This window comes from Leopardus geoffroyi, chromosome C1 (genome assembly GCF_018350155.1).
Source record: "Leopardus geoffroyi isolate Oge1 chromosome C1, O.geoffroyi_Oge1_pat1.0, whole genome shotgun sequence".
Taxonomy (NCBI): domain Eukaryota; kingdom Metazoa; phylum Chordata; class Mammalia; order Carnivora; family Felidae; genus Leopardus; species Leopardus geoffroyi.
Window position 1 is genome coordinate 210,401,350 of NC_059328.1, and position 20,557 is coordinate 210,421,906.

Genomic DNA, 20,557 nt, shown 5'->3' on the forward strand with positions numbered 1-20,557 from the left:
TCAGGTCATGATCTCATGGCTCGTGGGTTTGAGACCCACGTCAGGCTCTGCGCTGACAGCATGGAGCTAGCTTAGGATTCTCTCTCTTCCTCTCCCCCTGCCCCTCCCCCACTCATGTTCTACCTTTCTCTGTCTCTCTCTCTAAAAGTAAACTTAAAAAAAAATTACAAAGGCACATTTTATTGATAACTTCACAAGAGACCACACATTCAAAGGCCACTCTAGGCAATGGCTCCCACTGTACCACGGAGCTGTCCCACATCATTGCTGAATCCTTCCCAATACAGGACTTACAGCTGGCAGCTGGTTATAAATGGGGACTCAAAATAGTTGGGATCGGGAAGGGCAAGACAATAGATGCAGTTATAAGAGAGAATAAGACAGTTAATTAGGCATGATTTATAGTTCCCACTCACACCCCTTTCTAAAGGGTACCAACCACATCTTGTGGAAATTTCTCTTCCACCTGACCTTACTTCTAATTGTGGCTGATCACTTGAGGGGTAGGAATCTGGTCTATCCCAGGTCAGTCAGTCTTTCCTTGAGAAGCTGGAGTACAAACTGAGAATTTGAGGTCCTTGGTTACTGAGGCAGCAACCAAAAGGATTATCATGATGTAGTTATCACGATGCTTTGATGTACAGAGTGAGTGTTTGCAATCCAAACATATCCAGAAAGGTCCAAGTATCTTGAATAGAGAATGATGAAATCACTTGGCAGATAAGTAAGAACCAGCCGAGGGGTGCATGGGTGACTCAGTCAGGTAAGCGTCTGACTCTTGATTTCAGCTCAGGTCATGATCTCATGGTTCGTGAGACTGAGCCCCTCATCAGGCTCTGTGCTGACAGTGCAGAGCCTGCTTGAGATTCTTTCTCTCTTTCTCTCTGCCTCTCCTCTACTCGCGCTCTCTGTCTCAAAAATAAATAAACATTTATAAAAAAAAGAAAGATAGAAAAAGAAACAGCCCATAAAGAAAAGCGCAAAAGTCTCAAAAGAGAAACCATGGGTTCCCTAAAGTATGGGTTTCATTCATTACCCTTATATGGGCTTCATGAGAGACCTTTGACTCCAGGTACCATGCATGCATTTCGGTTCCTTGCAAACATGGCCAAAAGCAAGTACGAAGAAAATAACAAGTAGGTTTGTATTTTGAGAGAGGTGAGGGTACTATAATAAATGCATACGTAAGCAGAAGAAGAGTGAGTTTTAAACCATGAAGCTATAAAGTGTCAACTCAAATATGAAAACTTCTCTACTGGTAACTATTTCTGAAGAAGATATCTAGGTTATTCCTTCTGAATAAATAAGTGTGCACACTTCTTTTTTTCCTATAGCAATTATCCTATTATTTATGGAGTCTCTCAACATGCACAACATGTCTCATGGGTGGTAAGGGAGATTTTTAGTGGTTCATTATGCTTTAATATTTTATTTTACTTTTTTAAAGATTATATTTTCCAGTAATCTCTCAACACCCAACGTGGGGCTTGAACCCACAACCCCGAGATCAAGAGTCACATGCTCTTCCGACTGAGCCAGCCAGGTGGGCCTACTCTTTTATATTTTAAAGTTATTCATTTTAATCTGTGATAAAGTAACATATAACTGCTTACCAAACGTGTGAATTCACAGACACTGAAGTTAAGGTTAAGGTTAAGAAGGTAAATCATAATTAAGAGTCAAAGAAAAATATTAACCCAATGGTATGCAAGGATAGTTACAATGTTAAAGATTTTATGCAAACATCGCAATTTAAGATACCCTGATTTTTGTTTGCTTGTGTGTCTGAATAAAGGGTTAATGAAATCCTTCTTTCTCTAAGAACATTAAAAGAAAATTTTTTTTTATGTTTACTTATTTTGGAGAGAGAGAGAGAGAGAGAACAAGCAGGGGAGGGGCAGAGAGAGATGGAAACACAGAATCTGAAGCAGGCCCCAGGCTCTGAGCTGTCAGCACTTGCAGGGCTTGAACTCAACAACCATGAGATCATGACCTGAGCTGAAACTGGACACTTAACCGACTGAGCCACCCAGGCACCCCTCTCTAAGAACATTTTTAACCACAGCTAACTTTGTTTCTGTTTCCCTGGAAATCTGATTAAGGTAGAAAGTCAGTTGTGTTATGAGACAACATGGTTATGGTACAAGTTAAACCAAGGCCTATGGGGCCAAATCTAACCTGTGGCTTGTTGTAAATACATTTTTACTGGAACACAGCCACACCTCTCGTTTGCATATTGTCTGGCTGTTTTCATGCTATAGGTGTTCTCATGCACAGCTGAGTAGTTTTAACAGGGAACATATCGCTGAAAATATCTGTGGTCTGACCCCTTGAAAAAGCACACTTGCTGACCCCTGGCTTACGGTAAACATGACCCAACTATGAGTTATATGTCGCCCAGAAATTCTGAAGTGAAATATTAACACCTGGTAGGAAGTCATGGCCTTGGCCTTCTCTGTGCACTGTGACTCGTCTCAGTACCCTAAAAGTCGTATCTATGGAGTCCTTAGAAGAGATATTGGGTCTTATGGTACAGAAGGCTTATAAGCCAAGGTGGAACCTGCCCACCAACGCGGATCTGGTGTTCATGCACCTGAGCTGTCATTTACGAAGCTGCAATCACTACAAAGACCACTGAAGGACCCCCACTGAGGAGAAAGACCTGAGTGCTCTACAGGCATACTGTTCTCTCTCCGGTACCCTTGGATCCGAATGACAAGTGTGGATGATTTGTGTTTCGAGTGCTTGACTATCTAGCAGTCTAAAAAGAACCGTTGGGTTAGTGTCTAAAATTTATAAAGAACTTATATAACCCCAAACTCCCCAAAATGAAAAATCCAATTAAAAAATGGGCAGAAGACATGAATAGACCTTGTTCCAAAGGAGACCTCCAGAGGGCCAACAGATACATGAAAAGATGCTCAACATCACTTATCACCAGGGAAATGAAATTCAAAACTTCAATGAGCTATCACCTCACTCCTGTCAGAATGGCTACAATTAACAACACAAGAAACAACAGGTGTTGGAGAGTATGCAGAGAAAGGGGAAGTCTCTTGCACTGTTGGTGGGAAGGCAAACTGTTGCAGCCACTGTGGAAAACAGTATGGAGGTTCCTCGAAAAGTTAAAAATTGAACTACCCTACGACTCAGTAATCATACTACTAGGTATTTACCCAAAGAATACAAAAATACCAATTCGAAAGGATACGTGCACCCCAATATTTATAGCAGCATTATCCACAATAACCAAATTATGGAAACAGTTCAAGCATTCATCATTTGATGTATGGATAAAGAAGATGTGGGGTATGTGTGTTGTGTATATACATATAAATATACATATACTTATATTTATATTTAGGAAATGGTATATTACTCAGCCATCAGAAAGAATGAAATATTGCCATCTGCAACGATATGGATGGAGCTCGAGGACATTATGCTAAGCGAAATAAGTCAGAGAAAGATAAATACCATACGATTTCATGCATATGTGGAATTTAAGAAACAAATGAGCAAAAGGGCAAAAAGAGCTGGAATTTAAATAAAAATTTAAAAAAATAATCAAAAGAAGCGCTTGGATGTTGCAGTTTGTTTGATGGATTTAACTTTTCATTTGTGCCAAATGTGCGTGCCCATGGTGTTACGAACACCCAGGACCATAAGCCTGGTGGACGGCTGCTGTACTTCCGAAGCATACCTTTAGGGCCTCTCAGTCCATCGCTTCCTGAAATTCCAGGGGACCCTGGAGAACCTGGTTCACCCTGAGAGTTTAAAACAAAAGACCTTGTTTGGTTTCACATACAAATGGCACATTCACAACATGATCCCGTTATAATCTTCCATGACCATTGTCCATATATTTGCAGTGGTAAAGACAATTGGAAATGCATTACAGGCAATGCTACTCCATGTGCCTAGCTTTTAAAAGTTGCTAAAAGCCCAGAATTGGAGGTACCAACGGGTAGCGTCCAATTCTCTATTTCTGACTGCATAACAGTAATTGCATCACATGACTTGAATTTTAACTTTTGAATGAGCAAACTGATACCAAATAAAACATTGTCAGAAGACATTTTTTTTTTCTTTTACCAAAAACGTTTAAAAAACCTATTTGATTCCAAATGATGGGTAGCAAATTATATACATCTTCTGGAAGTTATGATGTAGGCTCCTACATGTTAGGTACCTCCTGGCTTCCCAAGGGAGTATTTCACTCATGGTTATGAAGACCAAATGTATTTACAGAAAAATCTGTGATATCTGCAACTCGATAGGAAGGCTTAGAAACCAGAATCTGGGTTATATTTCAGATGATTCTTGACTCCGATAAACCATCAGTCATGAGATAAATTTCGGTAGAGCTGTTTAAACTAGGCTGGGGGTACAGTACGTGGAGTAAGTGACCGGGTCATCTGTTACGAGAAACAGGCACGAACACTGGCCAAAAACTATAATTACCTCGTAGCCTGCCAGAAGGCCCCATCCTTCCTTTGGCATATCCCTTCTATTCTAAAACCCGGTAAAACGACAATGATATATACTGGCAAATCATGACTCCTTATCGGCATCCCGAGAGCAAAAGGGTTTTATTATTTCTTTCCTCCCCAACAGCAGCCACTTACCTGGTCACCTGGAAATCCTGGAAAACCAATAATGCCTCTCAGCCCGGGTGAGCCTGGAGGGCCTGGGGCTCCAGGGAGCCCCGGGTGCCCGGTTCTACCAGGCTCCCCTCTGTGAAATCCAGGTGGTCCGTATCTTCCCGGCTCTCCTCTCCTCCCCTGCATCCCCGGATTGCCTTTATCACCTGATGGGGTTGGAAGTGTTAACAAACCTCTTTGAGGAAATCCTGCGCTGGGCAATAGTTAGGCTTGAGGGTGTGGGTGCTACATTTAGGAGATGAAGCCAAGGGTTTTGGAAATCCGAATTCCCGCCCTCGGCCACACTGTGATGGCTTTTGGCTTCAGTGGAAGAAGCGTCCGCGAAGAGTGCTGGGGACACCCGAGGTAGGAATGGGCATGCAGGGTCGTTCGCTTTCACACCCTCATTTTACAAATGAGGAAGAACCTCGGACCAGTTAAAAGACATTCGCCCCCTAACAACTAGTTCAGGAGAGAGCCAAAACAAGAGCCGGGCTTCGTGCAGACTAAATCTGAACAGGGGAAAGAGAACACAAATGTGGTGGTCAAAATCCTTGCCACACCGTGTTTCTGAGGGGCAGTAGCACAGCCATCGGGGTGATTGTTAGAAAGGCAGAGTTGGGCTGCCCCAGATCCGCTGACTGAGGATCTGCGTTTTCACAAGAGCGCCCGGGGTTCATCTGCACACTGAAGACTGAGAAGAACGGTCAAAATGACCTAGACAATCAATTTTAATAATTAAAATTATTCGGGGCGCCCAGTGGCTCAGGTGGTTAAGCATCCAACCCTTGAATTCGACTTGGGTCACGATCTCATGGTTGGTGAGTTTGAGCCCCTCATCAGGCTCTGCACTGACAGCACGGAGCCTGCTTGGGATTTGCTCTCTCCCTCTCTCTCTGCCTCTCCCCTACTATATAAATAAATAAACTTTTTAAAAAAATTATTCATTTTAATACCAGTCACCAAAAACAGGGGTACTTTAAACCTGGAACTGGAACTATAGGTATAATCTTAGGATTGGTCTTAGTTTGGAATGTTCAAACCTATACATACCTATGAATTTGAAGTTCTGGCATGGAAAAGCAAAAGAAAAATACAGCACGAGGTTAATCTGGGTATAGTTATATCTTAAAAAGATGACCTTTCCTAATCTCAGCATTATTAGGAAAGCTGTCTGATACGCACGCTTGTTTGAACGATCCAAAAAGAAGTCTACTCATTTGATTCAGTCTTTAAAAAAATCTAAGTGCTTACCTTCTGCTCCTGGGAATCCACTATCTCCAGGAGGTCCAGGTTCCCCGGTTTTCCCCTTTAGGGAAATTACAGCCATCTCTCCTTCATCTCCTGGGGGTCCCCTTGCTCCTTGAGATATTAATGATGCAAGAGAAGACAAACAGAAGGACCACACATGTGATTCTTCTGTTACAGCATTTTACGTCCGGTTTGCAAATCCACATTTCAGTTACTAAACCGCACTTATGTTTACAGCTTGCACGATGTCCATACCATCAACTTATTTTTCTAAAGGAAGGGCTGTGCCTTTTACATTTCTCTCCCAACTTGTCCGGCAACAGGGTCTGGTGTACAGGGAGTGATCAGTGAATGTGTGCTAAATACAACCAAATGGGTCTCGGAGGTTTAAGTGTCAAAAGACAGGCTTGAAAAGTCCCAGATCTAAAATACGTCTGTTTATCCTGTTAAACGTGAATTGCCCATTGCATATTTTTCAGTTCCCTGTCCTCTCCTTCCTGGCCACACTCTATTATTTTCCTTACACTAAAAGAACACGTATTTCAACTTGCTGCTCCACACAGAGAATTCTGAAAGGTAGGAAAAATGCATGATGTTTCCATCTGATTTTTGTAAACACTGTCCAGTTGGAGAAGTGTGTTCAAGTGGGCTCATACCAGCAAGGTGAAAGCCAATTATTAACAATACACGAATTTTGTAAGCCCGTTGTTAAACCGTTGGCAGCTTTAAAAAAAAACAAAAAAACAAACAACAAAAAAAAAAAACAGCCATGGTGGGAATATTTACACCATGGGAGCAAACACAAATCAGGGCATTTAAAAAATTTACTTATTTATTTAAATTCCAGTTAGTTACAACACAGTGTAATATTACTTTCTTAATTTTTGTTTTTTATTTTGGAGACCATAGTAGCATAGCAAATATCACTCGGTCTACGCTAGCAAAGAGTGACTGTGATTCCTTGATTCTATGTAATAAATTTACAGGCTAGTAAAATAAAAACATGATAGTAGAATCAATCAACTAAGAAGTAAAAGTAATTAGAAGGTGGCATCTGGGTGGTTCAGTCGGTTAAGCGTCTGAGTCTTGATTTTGGCTCAGGTCATGATCTCACCGTTTGTGGGATCGAGCCCCTCGTCAGGCTCCATACTGATAGTGCAGAGCCTCCTTGAAATGTTCTCTCTCCCTCTCTTTTTCTCTCTGCCCCTCCCCTTCTTGTTCTCTCTCTCTCTCTCTCTCTCTCTGTCTCTCTCAAAATAAATAAATAAACTTAAAAACAAAAAAAGAAGTAAAATCTATTTGAATTTTATAGGAGGCTATTTACCCCAAAAGCTTTAAGGACAAAAAACTTGTTTCTAGAAATTGTCAAGCATTCATTCTCAACCCTGGAAATGAAACGTTACCTTCACTCACTGCAGCCTCATGGCTAATTGGTAAAAGTAAATATTTAACAGGGACGGACACAGAACATTTAAACCAGTGGTCTTGCAATTTTTATTTTTTAATAGCAATGACAACTCCTTCTTTAAATGAAGCTTGGGGGAGGCATAACTCAGTGAAAATGGACTTCTTACAGTTCAGAGGTCTGCAAATTACAACTGGAGAGCCAAATCTCACTTGTAGCCTATTTATGTATAATCTGTGAGCTATGAATGATTTTTACGCTTCTAAACTGTTAGCGGGAAAACTCAAAATGAGAATAATATTTTATGACATGTGACAATTAAATGAAGTTTAAATTCAGTGTCCATGAACAAAATTTGATTGGAACATAGCTATGTTAGCGTGTTTCACTGCTGTCTCTGGCTGCTTTTATGCTGCCAAAGCTGACCTGAATGGTTTCAACAGAGACCATACAGCCTGCAACGCCTAAAATCTTTACTATCTGGCTCTTTATTAAAAAAAATATATATATATATATGTTTTCGTTCGTTCGAAAGAAAGAAAGAAAGAAAAGAAAGGAAGGAAGGAAGGAAGGAAGGAAGGAAGGAAGGAAGGAAGGAAGGAAGGAAGAAAGAAAGGAAGGAAGGAAGGAAGAAAGAAAAATTGAAACGGGTTGGGGGCCAGGGGCCCTACCTGTACTCCCTTCCCAATAGGTGAGAAGGTTCTCTCAAACTCAATAGCTATAAATCAAAGCATCTGTTATTCTTTTTTTTCCTATTAATGGAGCAATCCATTTATCAGCTATATGCGACATGATAGAGAGGGAAGGAAAATGAAGTAGTTTAAAATTCTAAAACAAACACCTGCAATCTAAAAGGAAGAGGAATCCAAGCTTCAGGATAGTCCTGTTTCTTTTTCCTTTTTTTTAAATTGTTTTAAATGTTTACTTATTTTGAGAGATAAAACGAGAGAGAGAGCACACGTGTGGTGGGGGGTGGGGTGGCGAGAGAGAGGGAGAGACAGAATGCCAAGCAGGTTCCTTGTGGTCAGCGTAGAGCCCGACTCAAGGCTCGAACTCATGAACTGAAATCAAGAGTCAGACACTCAACCAACTGGGCCACCCAGGCATCCCAAGTCCCATTTATTTTTCAAAGACCGTATTTACCCATTCTGATCAAACACCAGACACAAGACATGTTGCATCATCATCGTGCTGTTAACCGCATTTACCTTTGGCGCCTTTCACCCCCTTATCTCCGAGGAAGCCAGGCCGACCCCTCTCTCCTGGTTCCCCTTTATGGCCAGGGTGTCCCTCCAGGCCAGGCTTTCCTCTCTCCCCTGGGAAACCTGGGAAGCCGGGCAGCCCCTGGGATCCTGATGAAATGAGAACATGAAGTTTTAGAAAAGCCATTTTAAAAGCTACTTTGCTTCCTAGACGCGTGGGGCTTGCTGTCAGCGTGGAGGTGTGCCCGCCCGCGTACCTCAGCTTGTCCTGAAGGTGAACCACCGCCGTCAGCCTCACGGCGTGTGATGGCCGTGCTCACCTACTCAGCTCTCCGCCCCACAGAGCTGAAGTGAAGCCTTTATGTCTTCTGAGCCCTGACCCCACAATGCTTTAAGGGGACCAGGAGCCAGGGACACGGGGCTGGAGGGTGGGGGCTCATCCAAAACAGAAGTACATTGGCTCTGACCCTACACCTTATCGGCTCTACCCTGTCGAGCAGAAGTGTTTACGGGTTCTGTGGACCTAACACCCCCACCCACCTTCTCCCATCTACCTACCTCTTTACTTAGCAGTGGACTTGAGGTTTATAAAAAGGGAGAAATAATGGAAAAGCACTACCCACCCTTTGGGCCTGGAAGACCAGGCAGTCCATCATCGCCTATGGGGCCTGGGAGCCCTGGGGGTCCGGGGGGTCCATCTACCCCTGGCCGTCCTGGGACTCCAGGGAGACCCTTCATGCCAGCCGGACCAGGAGGCCCCACATCCCCTCGCTGTCCTTTCCAACCTGGGGCACCTGAGACAAACCACAATGACAATAACATATGAAGACTGAAGACTGGCTTCACACACGGGGCAGGAAAGAAAAGAATTCATTTCCCTGGCTAAGAACCTATTTCCCTGGCTCCTAGAAAAAGAAAGGCAGGTGACTTGAAAAACTACCTTCCAGTAGAGAGACACGAGTACTATGAAGGGCATTTGAAAAATGGAAAATGGATAAGGATGAAGAACAAAATTATTATTATTAGCATTTACTCTTGAGACGAATAGAAGAAAACTTTCCAGGTGTTTCCTGAAGCTATGGCTGAGTGAACTTTGGTCGTGTTCACCAGAGAGGATTATAGAAGTCACAGCAATGTCATCTAGCAGTATGGGTGCCAGGAAGAAAGCCACGGTGGCAGGGATGGCCCCAACCTCGCTTTGATGCACTGAGAGGGCGGATCCCTACATCTGGATGAATCCAACAGGATTTGCACAACAGGTGACAAAGCACATGGTGAAGTGGAGATCACACTGGAAATAGCCCTCCAGCACCTTGTGTTGAAAGATGCCTCTTCCTGGGTCTCCCCAGCCCCTACAACAGAGCTGGCTGTTCTGCAGGCTGCTAGAAAGCACCAGTTCCCCAGGCACAGCGCTCCTCTCGGATGCTGCACCCCACTGCATGTGTAACACCCATCTCACCCCGCTTCTGTTGCCCCCATGACACTAGGGAGACAAGGGGAAATGACACGAGCCACCAGGAAGCTCATGCTACTTGCCGTTCTGTGAATAGTACAGTCCTTGGTCTCTGCCCCAAGAGTCTTGGTTCTGTCCTTCGGTAAAAAAGCAGCAGGCGATCCTATTCCTTGGTGAGAAGAGTCAAGCTGCAGACCCTACAGAGGTCTTGACATGTGCCGACACTTACCTGGACTGCCCGGAGCCCCGGGGAGTCCGGGTTGCCCTGGTGTTCCTGGGGCGCCTCTTTCACAGGAATGGCCAGGTGGACCTGGGATCCCTGGAAACCCAGCACTTCCCTCTCTGCCTCTGGGGCCTTTGAGACCTGGGAATCCGGGCAAACCAGCCGGCCCTGAAATGATACAAGGCACTCCTGACACTCCGGGCACGAAACTGTACAGAGTCAGCCTGCAACAAAAGGTTCACGCATATCGATCCCAGAAATAAAGGTTTTGATCCTGGCTCAGTGCTCACAGGAGTTAAGTCTCGCACAGGATTTTCTTATCATAGATGGTAGCGAGCTCCAAATGAATGGGAAAACCACGCATTACTCAGAGAGTTCCTTGATAAGGTTGCGTAGACAACAAAAAAGCTGCTTATGCAAATTTAAAAACTACACAGTTCTTCCTGATTCTAATTAACCTCTAACATGGTGGTGGGCTTTACACCAAATCGCCACAATGCTTGCCCACCTAGTTTGCACTGTATGGACGTGCTTTTTGTAAACTACTTCGTCACTTGAACTCTTAAATTTCTACTGACTGGAGAGGCAGTGTCATAATTTTCAGAAAAAAAAAATCCCCCATCATTCCAAGCCCTAACCTAAATTTTTTTTTATTTTTCCCAGTTTTCATCATACTTTTGTTCATATGTTTATATTTTTAAGATAGTAATCACAGCACACACTCGATTGTTGGATTATTTCACATTGCATATGAATCTGTAAATTTCTTCTATTTTGTTGTAATCTTTATAAATATAATTTTAATTGCTAATAGCTGAATCGTGTTCCTTTGAGAGACTGCGAGTGTGTGTGTGTGTGTGTGTGTGTATTACTTAACCCTATTGTTCCCATCCTCTCATCCTCTAATGTGGATGATATAAGAGTACTTTTTTTAATGTTTATGTATTTATTTTGAGAGAGAGAGAGCATGGTGCATGAGCTAGGAAGGGGCAGAGAGAGAGGGAGACAGAGGGAAAGAGAGGGAGACAGCATGTTTAGGAGCTGCGGAGGGGCAGAAAGAGAGGGAGACAGAGGGAGTCAGAGGGAGAGAGAGGGAGACAGCATGTTCAGGAGCTGGGGAGGGGCAGAGAGAGGGAGACAGAGAGAGACAGAGGGAGAGAGAGGGAGAGAGCATGTTCAGGAGCTGGGGAGGGGCAGAGAGAGGGAGAGAGAGGGAGACAGAGGGAGAAAGAGGGAGAGAGCATGTTCAGGAGCTGGGGAGGGGCAGAAAGAGAGAGGGAGAGAGAGAATCCCAAGCAGGCTCCGGGCCATCAGCACATCCTGACTCAGGGCCGCACGAACCATGAGATCATGACCTGAGCCAAAATCAAGAGTCAGATGGTCAACCGACTCAGCTACCCAGGTGCCCCCAAGAGTATTTTCATAATAACCTTCATCTTCTGCTGAACATTTCCCTTAGATACATCTTCACAAGTGAAATAGCGAATTACTAAGTCAAAATTATTTTTACTGACTCAGATAATACATTATCTTGTTACTTTTCAACTAATTGGGGTTTTGCATATGAATATTTTGACTTACAAACTACAGAACAAGTAAGCTCCCTGGTGACACAGAATGTGGCTTAGTCCCTTGTCCTCCACGTGCCCTGTACTATGATACTACTGTGGACACCTAATAAATGCTGGCCCATCCACTGTCAGAAAAGACCCAGAACAGTGCTTGTAAAACTCTAGTCTGGGGTCCACTCTTGGTCCCCATCACCCAAAAGGCTAAGTAAGTTCAGATGGAATTTCTGGCCCCCATCCAATTTTGATGTAATGAATCAAAATTTCTGAGATTGGGGCCCAGAAGATGATTTTCATGGCCCTGACCCAGGCTTATTTTTAAGCACATTAAATCTAAAGACCTCTGCTGAGGATCCTGAAGAATCCTTGGTGAATTTGGAAATGGATGAAAATCAGTGCCAGGGCCATCCTCCCACCTTCCCCGCCTGCTGCCCCTGCTGGGATGAAAGTCTCTCCACCTTGTCACCTGTTCAAATGACACAGTTGTGTGCCAGGGCCCAGCCCACCCCCAGCTCCTCCATGGGGCTTCCCTAAACACCATCTCACCCTGTTCCGCCTCCCTGAGCTGCCCCTCCTCTTACAGGTGGTCCTTCAACCTGGCTTTGGCAGTGGGCATGTTCCCCAGGCCCTGCTCCTTGGGCGTTTACAGAGCTAACATACTGTCCTGAGTCCGAAGCAGGCAGATGTCCAGTAGCTGCTGAATCAAACTGAACTGACGGAGTCACAGTGAGCTGCCCTGGACTCGAAAGGAACCAGTAAAATGCAAAGGCAACACTAAGGACGCAGGTTACTTGAAATGTGACCAGTGCTCATTTATGAGGGAAGACGCCTGGGGGGACATTTTGCATTCTAGACTTCTAAGGCTAGATAGTCTAAATAGTCTTCAGTGACCTGTTGCAGACCTGAGCCAGCTTTATGGGCCACAGGGACAGGACAGCCCTCATACCTGCAAAGCCTGGAGGTCCTGGATCACCTCTGTGTCCTTTTGACCCCGGCACCCCTGCAAGACCTCTCTCTCCCGGGGGACCTGGGTGGCCGTAGGCAGTGTCTCCCATGATTCCTTTCTGCCCATTTGCTCCACGAGAACCGGGAGAGCCTGGGGGCCCAGGAAGGGAGGACCCCTTTGCACCTCCAAAACCTGGATCTCCTACGTCACCACGAAAACCTATCGAAAAATATTGTTTCAATTGTTAAACGTACAAATATAGAACCAATACGAATGTAAGACTACTACTTTGATAAAAACACATTAAAAAAAAAAACACAGGGATACGTAACTAAAATTCAGAGTAACTTAATAGGCAACGTTGCTTTGCCACCTTTCACAGGAAAATACGTTGTGAGTTTGTGTTTTCTAGAAGCCAACGTTTCCCTAATCGCTTTTATCCACTGGCAGTCTGTCTGTACTGAGCAGTTTCTACCAAATAATAGACCAATAGTAGTCTATAACTCATGCTTTCAGGTGGAAGGAGCCCTGAGGATTTACAAAATTACCAGAACCGAAAAATTATCAAAACATAGCTAAGAGCTTAGTGTTTCAAGAAAAAACATCCCCCCATGATCTAGGGATCCGTGGGCCATTTGCTTACTAAGGTCATCGAGTTTCGGAGGTCTATACACATTTTTAACTGAAAACCACTTACTTACCAGGTGGACCAGGTATTTCTGATATTCCTGGTTTGCCACGCTGACCCTTTGGCCCATCTAAACACCTCAACCCTGGAGCGCCCGGAGGGCCCGGAAGTCCCTTTGGTCCTGAACAATAACAACCAAACCCAGACTCAGTAAAACACAAATGAAATGAGAACAAACTAAGGTGATTAAAAAAAAAAAAAAAAAAACCTCTATGCGGTCTTTTTCAGAAGATTTCTATTTTATGGGAAGATGTTGCCTCGCCTGGTTTACATAATCATTTTATGAATCACGTGCTCCAAATAAGTGTTTCAAAGAATAATTCTGTTCATGTACTTCATTTTTTTAAAAGAAGTTAATGTTTATTTATTTTTGAGAGAGAGAGAGAGAGAGAGAGAGAGAGAGAGAGACTGTGAGTGGGGGAGGGGCAGAGAGAGAGGGAGACACAGAATCTGAAGCAGGTTCCAGGCTCTGAGCTGTCAGCACAGAGCCCGACGTGGGGCTCAAACTCACGAACCATGAGATCATGACCTGAGCTGAAGCCGGACAGTTAACTGACTGAGACATCCAGGTGCCCCTTGTTAGTATACTTTAAGTCATACATAAAGGATTCTTCCTGAAAGCCTTTGAGACATACACCAGCACTCAGATGAACCTTTTGGTTCCTCTGCTCTGTGTCAACACAAATATTAGAACACAGCCCCTTCTGTAGGAAGAAAGATATGTGGCCTGCTGGGCGAAGGCCAAAATCCATTTCCCTGCATCTTACTGAATTTGCCCTCAAATGAAGCATAGGCAAAAAGCACCTGCAAAAGGAATTGAGATTTATAAAAAAAAAATTTTTAATTAAAGAAAAAAACCATTCTGACATTTCCTACTGTAAGTGATTTCAGCTAAAATAACTTTAAAGGAGGTGCATCTGCCAGCTTCAACTTTGAGTGTTCATGTCCCTTGAGATTTGGAAAACAGAAGAGAGTAAAATGTAATCAGTAAGCAAATTATCATTATTCACTCTTGGGGCATAGGAAATACAGTTTTTAAATTCTCAAAGAGCAGACATTTTTACTGATTTGTGATCAAATCAAGGTAAATTTTGTTCCACAGAGATCTAAAAAAAATTAAAAACCCACCTAGAGGGTGCCCAAACCAGTAGACTAGAGTCCCAATGGGAATTACCACTCATACTGGCTTCCCATAGTCCCTCAAAACCCAGTAAGAGTTTTAGAAATATCCTCATTAGTTGCCTGATGACGAGCTATTGGTTCATCTGTCTTACTAGTTCTTTTACTCTGTGGTATGTGTAAAACATTTAACTTCTCATTGATCATACCTGGAGCTCCATCAAAACCTGGAGGTCCTGGCCTCCCAGGGTAGGTTACGTTACAAGAAATTGTATCGCCTGGAATGAAAAAAAAAAAAAAAGTGGCATTCACACAACTGATAGCCCCATGTAACATGAATCCCAAAGACAACTCAAACAAGATATTCTTTTCATGTAGTATATGTGGCATCCAAGGGATAAGAGGGCCCCAAGTATCGTTAGATCACTTGAACTACCTTTGTTCTGAATTTCTAGAAGCTCGGTCCTGAAATCTGAACTTCAACGGTCAGACAGCTATAAACATAGGGGGAATAGGAAAAATTCCAAGAAGTATCAGTTTTACTAGCCTAGAAGAAAACAATGCATTTATAGGCTCAATGATATCCAATACAATGGAATCAGAAGATTTGGTAAAGCAGGAAATCACAGCAACATCTGACACCGAGTTCACAAGATCTGACTCCCAGTTTGGCTGTGGGAGTGTGTAGATGACGGGGGGCGGGGGCGCTGAGATATTAATACCAGCTGCCATTCAGGGAGGGGCTACCATGAGTCAGTGGCCTCAAATGTATTGTCTCTTGAATTTTTTTAATGACTTCGCAATGTGATCGTTGTCACCCGCCATTTTCATGGTCAAGACAGTAAGACTCCAAAGCTTGTGCCTCTCAGTTTCCTTCCCCTTTAAAATAGAACATTTCTCTTTTCTCATAGAAATAATTATAATGTATTACTTCATATGCTCTCAAATCAAAAATGTACCAAATGAATAAAAATAATGTTATATTTTGATGGTTCCAGAGCCATAATCTTAAACCTTATTGAGGGCCAAAATATTGCCTTTCTATGTTGTCGAAGCAAGAACCAAAGATATTATTTCATTCTAAAACTTCGCAGTTAATAACGTAGTCCAAGGTATATGCACATATTGCAAAAGAAAAAAATCTAAATTCTTTCTCCAGCCTTTTCAAAAGTTTTCAGCTATAATACTGCAAGTCACTTTATTGTTTAAATTCAAATAACTGTCAAATATATTTGAAATCCCTTCCTTTTTTCTTTCTTTCTAGAATGCCTACAAATGGGTTTTCAAGGACAGTGATGTATTTTTTAAATGAAATACTGGTGTTTTTTATTAAGATACACTGCATTGTCTCAAAAGACTATAAACAAATAGATATTTTGAATATATATGTAAATTTAATGCAGATTGCATAAGTTGGGATTGAGAAATGAATGAAGACAATTTTGGCATGCTAGACAAATAATGCAACAAAGACATTTTAGTATTTTAAGAATTTGTTGTAAATATTGATTGTGCTGTAATGCTTTTATTTGTCTGGCAATATTCAAGGTTTGAACAGCAGCCTGAAGGAATTTTATTTAGTGGTTCTGCTACAATAGTTTGGCCCCAAAGAGGGGATCGCTTTAGCTTCCACTATTTTCCCCCGACATTCTGTAACACAAAACCTTCAAAATTACCTTTCTGACCCTTCAGGCCCTCAAGGCCCCTCTCGCCAGGACGGCCTGGAGCTCCTGGTGGCCCTCTTTCTCCTGGTGGCCCGGGAAATCCTAGTCCTGGTTGTCCCTTAGGTCCTGTTCTTCCTGGGGGCCCTGGCAATCCAGGAAACCCTTTTGCACCTGGGGCTGCGTCTTCATGATCCCCCTGGGAATATTTGCATCGTGAGTCAACTACCAATCTTTGCAAGTCCATAAACCCAAAGCAGCCATTGTCATAGTCTATAGAAGCATGTGGAAAAACTTCATATTTCCAGTAGACAGTTCCTCAATAGCAAGCTGTTAAATCACCAATAGATGAGTAACTTAGTTTCTTCTTCATCCTTTACATAAAAATTTACAAACATATAGATGCTATGGCTGGGGGGTCCACCTCAAATACAGAAAGCTGTGTTATGTATTCAATACGGAATTTAGAAATTTTTTGTTAGAACAACTCTCTAATACCAAATATAACGAAATACAGAAATACGTCAATTGAGGGAGGTAAGAAGGAAGGCTTACAAGCTGAATAAATAAATTCTTAGGTCTTTGAAACTGTCTTCCTGCATTTATGAGAAGACACAGGATAGACTCAATTACCCTCCACGTCTGCAAGGAAAGGGCTGACCAACACTTCCTTCTCCTGCTTTAAGAATTTGACCTTTGGTTAACCGTCTAGTTCTGTTCCTCTGGAAACTTCCTAAAATTTGGATGTCAAATATATTACAAGGCAACATTGCTTATGGTAACATCAATCCCTGGTGGCAAAACTTGCATCTGGTCTGGAAAACTATGAAGACCTGTGCGGAGTCCTTGCCGGGGCTCCCTTGAGCGGTGGTTCCCTGTGGGGTCTCCACAGGCCGTGTCCCTGTGGGGCAGGAGGCTCTCAGTCAACGCTGCTGGCACATGTGCTGCGTGTGGATCTCGTTTCACTCTCTCCCGCCGAATGAACAGCTACCAGGGGTCTTGCATACGAGCGACGCACGTCTGATGCTACCCTGCTGGCAAGCTGAGGGCTGTGTCTTCTGTCTTCCCGAGTAGCCTGGTCTCACATGTGGGTGATGACAGTCTTGTGAATCTGGATTGGCTCAACGAATCTAGGAGGACCGCTCTAGACCATTATAGAAACCCCTCACCTAATGCGACCTAGGGTACGTTTTGGTTTTTCACAATGAGATTGGAACCCGAGGACCATTGCCACTCAGTGACGTTGGCTTCTAGATAGTTCCTGAAGCGGGAGAGTAAACAAAACAGGGATTGCCAAATCTAAGGCAGGCTTCGTTCATGATTATCATGATACTTGGTATCAGCTGAAAGACGAGAGAGACTTCTGACCATCTACCCTGGTTTGACTTCCAGGCTTCTCTTACTCACATACCATCTGTCTGAAGGAGCGCCTATAAATCAGAAGTTAGTCCTTCTCTATTACGACACTGTTGATGGCAGGCAGCACAGGCTGGTGAAAGCAGCACATGCTTTGGCATAAGACAGACTGGGGTTTTCCCTGCGGTGTAGTCTACTCGACAGATAGGTGACCTTGAGTAACACACCCTCGGCCTCCATCTCCTAGGATAAAATGTGAAAGCGGATTGCTCTTCGGAAAATTGACGATGTGGGGGCGCCTGGGTGGCTCAATCGGTTAAGTGTCTGACTCTTGGCTTCGGCTCAGGTCATGATCTCATGGTTCGTGGGATTGAGCCCTGCATCGGGCTCTGCAGCTGGTAGCATGGAGCCTTCTTAGGATTCTCTCTCTCTCCCCACTCTCTCTCTCTGCCCCTCCCCAGCTCTCTCTGTCTCTGCCTCTATCAGAATAAACTTTAAAAAAAAAGAAAATTAATGATGTGAATAAAACATAATGTAGGCATCCAAACATGCCTCATGTACCCGTGATACTTTAAGTTCCTAAGCCCAGGATCATGTCTCATTGTCTTTTCTTACGACCTCCGTTACCTCCACGTGGTCTCCACCCAAATCATGTTTGAAAAATGCAAAAAATATCATTTGTCGGTGGGGTTTTCCATCAACTAACATGTCAGTTCAGATTTGCACCAGTTCACCCTCTCTTGTTTGCCACTTCCCCTCATGTGCTTCTTCACCTGGGGACGGAACTGAAGGTCATTATCAGGCCCTGTGTTCTATGCTCCTCCTTACAGAGTTAACTGAACAGGCCTGCAGCCACTGGGGGCTTTGTAGCTAGATACAAGGGCCCCAGAAATAGATAAACATCATGATAATGATACAAAGACCAAAGACGGGACAGAAAGTCATGCCGTGACTCAACTGCCACTCAGGATTTCAGACCATCTGCAACTATGCCACACCTTTTGTAACAATCATCTTTTTCTGGCAGTCAATGGAAGGTGACTCTGATTCACAGCACATGACACTTTACTGAATTACAGTTTTAAATTGAGAAGGGGAAAACAGATGCTTTGTGACCATATAAGGAAATGAAACTCTACAGCCAAAGAAGAATTATACATACCGGGGGTCCCGGATCCCCCCTTTCTCCAGGAAGTCCATCCCGGCCATGTTGTCCCTGTTGTCCTGGAAATCCTGGGAGCCCATCAGGACCCCTTTCTCCTTTCTGCCCTGGGAATAAAGGCCAAAAGATATTCAAGCCCTTCTCAGCAGCTGGGTGAAGTAGAAGGAAACACAGGACAAAAGGTAAAAGCAATGACCTTGCCTCCAGGTGGGCCGGTAGAGACTCCCCTGAGTGTCTCCATTGACTAAAGTCACATAAAGACAACCACACAAAAGTCATAGGGAGGAAAGACAACTGCCAAACCCATGGGATCTCTTATTTGGGGAGCGCTCTGCCGAGGAGGTTGTGTAAGGAGGCACCAATCACATGGCCGCTGTGTGTGTGGTGCCCAACATGGTACTCCATCCCCTAGCAGTGGTGAATGGGGAGTAGTCCGTGGCTGCACACTTGCCCCAGTCTAGGCCAATCTTTCCAGAATTGTTTTGTTCTTCAAACTGGAGCTGAGAAGGTAGAGCTAGCTCTCTTCCTTTTTGTAAGAACTTAGAGCTTCTGCTAGGAAGGGCAGTCTACCCACACAGCCCAGGGAAAGCTAGTCTCGGGGAGAAAGGCAGATGGTGCAGTCCCCTGGACCCAGCTGTCCTGGGAGACGTCTAACATTTCAAATTTTGTTTGGCTGAGTCAATAATGTTTTCTAAAACTACTTCAAGCTGGGTTTCTGTCATGACCAAAATAGTCTTGATTAACACAGGGTGCCATAACGCACTGAAAAACTAGTAGGCAGGTCAAAGGAGGTCTTGTGTCAAATCCAAGTTCACAGTAATGAAGATTTAAATAGGTGGCTAAAGGAGCATCTATATTTTCAAATCAGAGATAGAGGATTTGAGGTTCCACATTCTCACCACTCTGTGAAGGTCAAGGAATATTATTTTTTATTTTAGAGACACAGAGAGAGAGAGAGCATGAGAGTGCACAAGTGGGGTAGAGGGACACAGGGAGAGAGAGACAGAGAATCTTAAGCAGGTTCCACGCTCAGCGTGGAGCCTGACACGAGGCTCGATCCCATCATCCTGGGATCGTGACCGGAGCCAAAATCAAGAGTTAGTCACTCAACCAACTGAGCCACCCAGGAACCCCGGGCCAGGAATATTTTTTTAAGCAATCTGAACAATCCTGTGTCTTGTTATAGAATTGATCTGTGGTCACAGGGAAATGAATACAAGATGAAAGTTCACCTATCATTCATAAAAATGGCAGGGAGCTAAGTGATTGACTAGACTCACCTTTCACTTTTGACACAACCATGTCTCCCTTTTCTCCTTTACTGCCAAGTGGTCCTGCAGCACCGGGTTTTCCCTTGGTGAGAAATAAGAGGAATGAATCAGTTTAATTATGATGGGTCAAAAGTTATTTACCTACATCTAATCTCTCTCTTCTTTCCTTCTAAAGCAACTGTTCCAGATTCTGGTGTGGTACCCTTGGTATCACTCTCTTCCTTACCTTCTAAGGTGGGTCCTACCTTACAAAACTGAAGGTCTTGACCTGCATTTAGAAGCTTGTGGAATGTGGATAAGGTCTGTACCAGATTCAACAGAAGCATCTATCATTATCAATTTCCTGGTTTTGGCAACGTACTATGGTTATGTATGCTATCATCAGGGATGCTGGGCAAGGGTCCATGGGAACTCTCTGCGTGATTGTGTAACTTCTTTGAGTCATAACATAAAATTTATCTCAACATAAAAATTTATAATCAAATTTTTTAATTTTGTTTTAACGTTTATTTATTTTTGAGACAGAGACAGAGCATGAATGGGGGAGGGTCAGAGAGAGAGGGAGACACAGAATCCGAAACAAGCTCCAGGCTCTGAGCAGTCAGCACA

General features: G+C 43.6%; 1 protein-coding gene and 1 non-coding gene across 10 annotated transcripts in view; both read right to left on the reverse strand.

The window, feature by feature from the left end:
• The window catches only part of COL4A4 (collagen type IV alpha 4 chain), a 131,927-nt gene that overhangs the window by 37,645 nt on the left and 73,725 nt on the right, over window positions 1–20,557 (reverse strand). For all 9 annotated transcript variants that reach the window (XM_045481511.1, XM_045481516.1, XM_045481515.1 and 6 more), the window contains 12 exons: window positions 19,958–20,030; window positions 18,678–18,784; window positions 16,175–16,358; window positions 14,708–14,776; window positions 13,393–13,500; window positions 12,692–12,910; window positions 10,184–10,345; window positions 9,125–9,295; window positions 8,508–8,651; window positions 5,898–6,005; window positions 4,629–4,810; window positions 3,704–3,767 (listed from right to left, as the gene is read on the reverse strand). In XM_045481511.1, the coding sequence (XP_045337467.1) occupies window positions 3,704–3,767; window positions 4,629–4,810; window positions 5,898–6,005; window positions 8,508–8,651; window positions 9,125–9,295; window positions 10,184–10,345; window positions 12,692–12,910; window positions 13,393–13,500; window positions 14,708–14,776; window positions 16,175–16,358; window positions 18,678–18,784; window positions 19,958–20,030 (1,591 nt within the window). The remainder of the gene's footprint in view (window positions 1–3,703; window positions 3,768–4,628; window positions 4,811–5,897; window positions 6,006–8,507; window positions 8,652–9,124; window positions 9,296–10,183; window positions 10,346–12,691; window positions 12,911–13,392; window positions 13,501–14,707; window positions 14,777–16,174; window positions 16,359–18,677; window positions 18,785–19,957; window positions 20,031–20,557) is intronic.
• TRNAK-CUU lies at window positions 1,473–1,545 on the reverse strand. The gene has a single exon. It is a non-coding gene; the product is annotated as a tRNA-Lys (tRNA).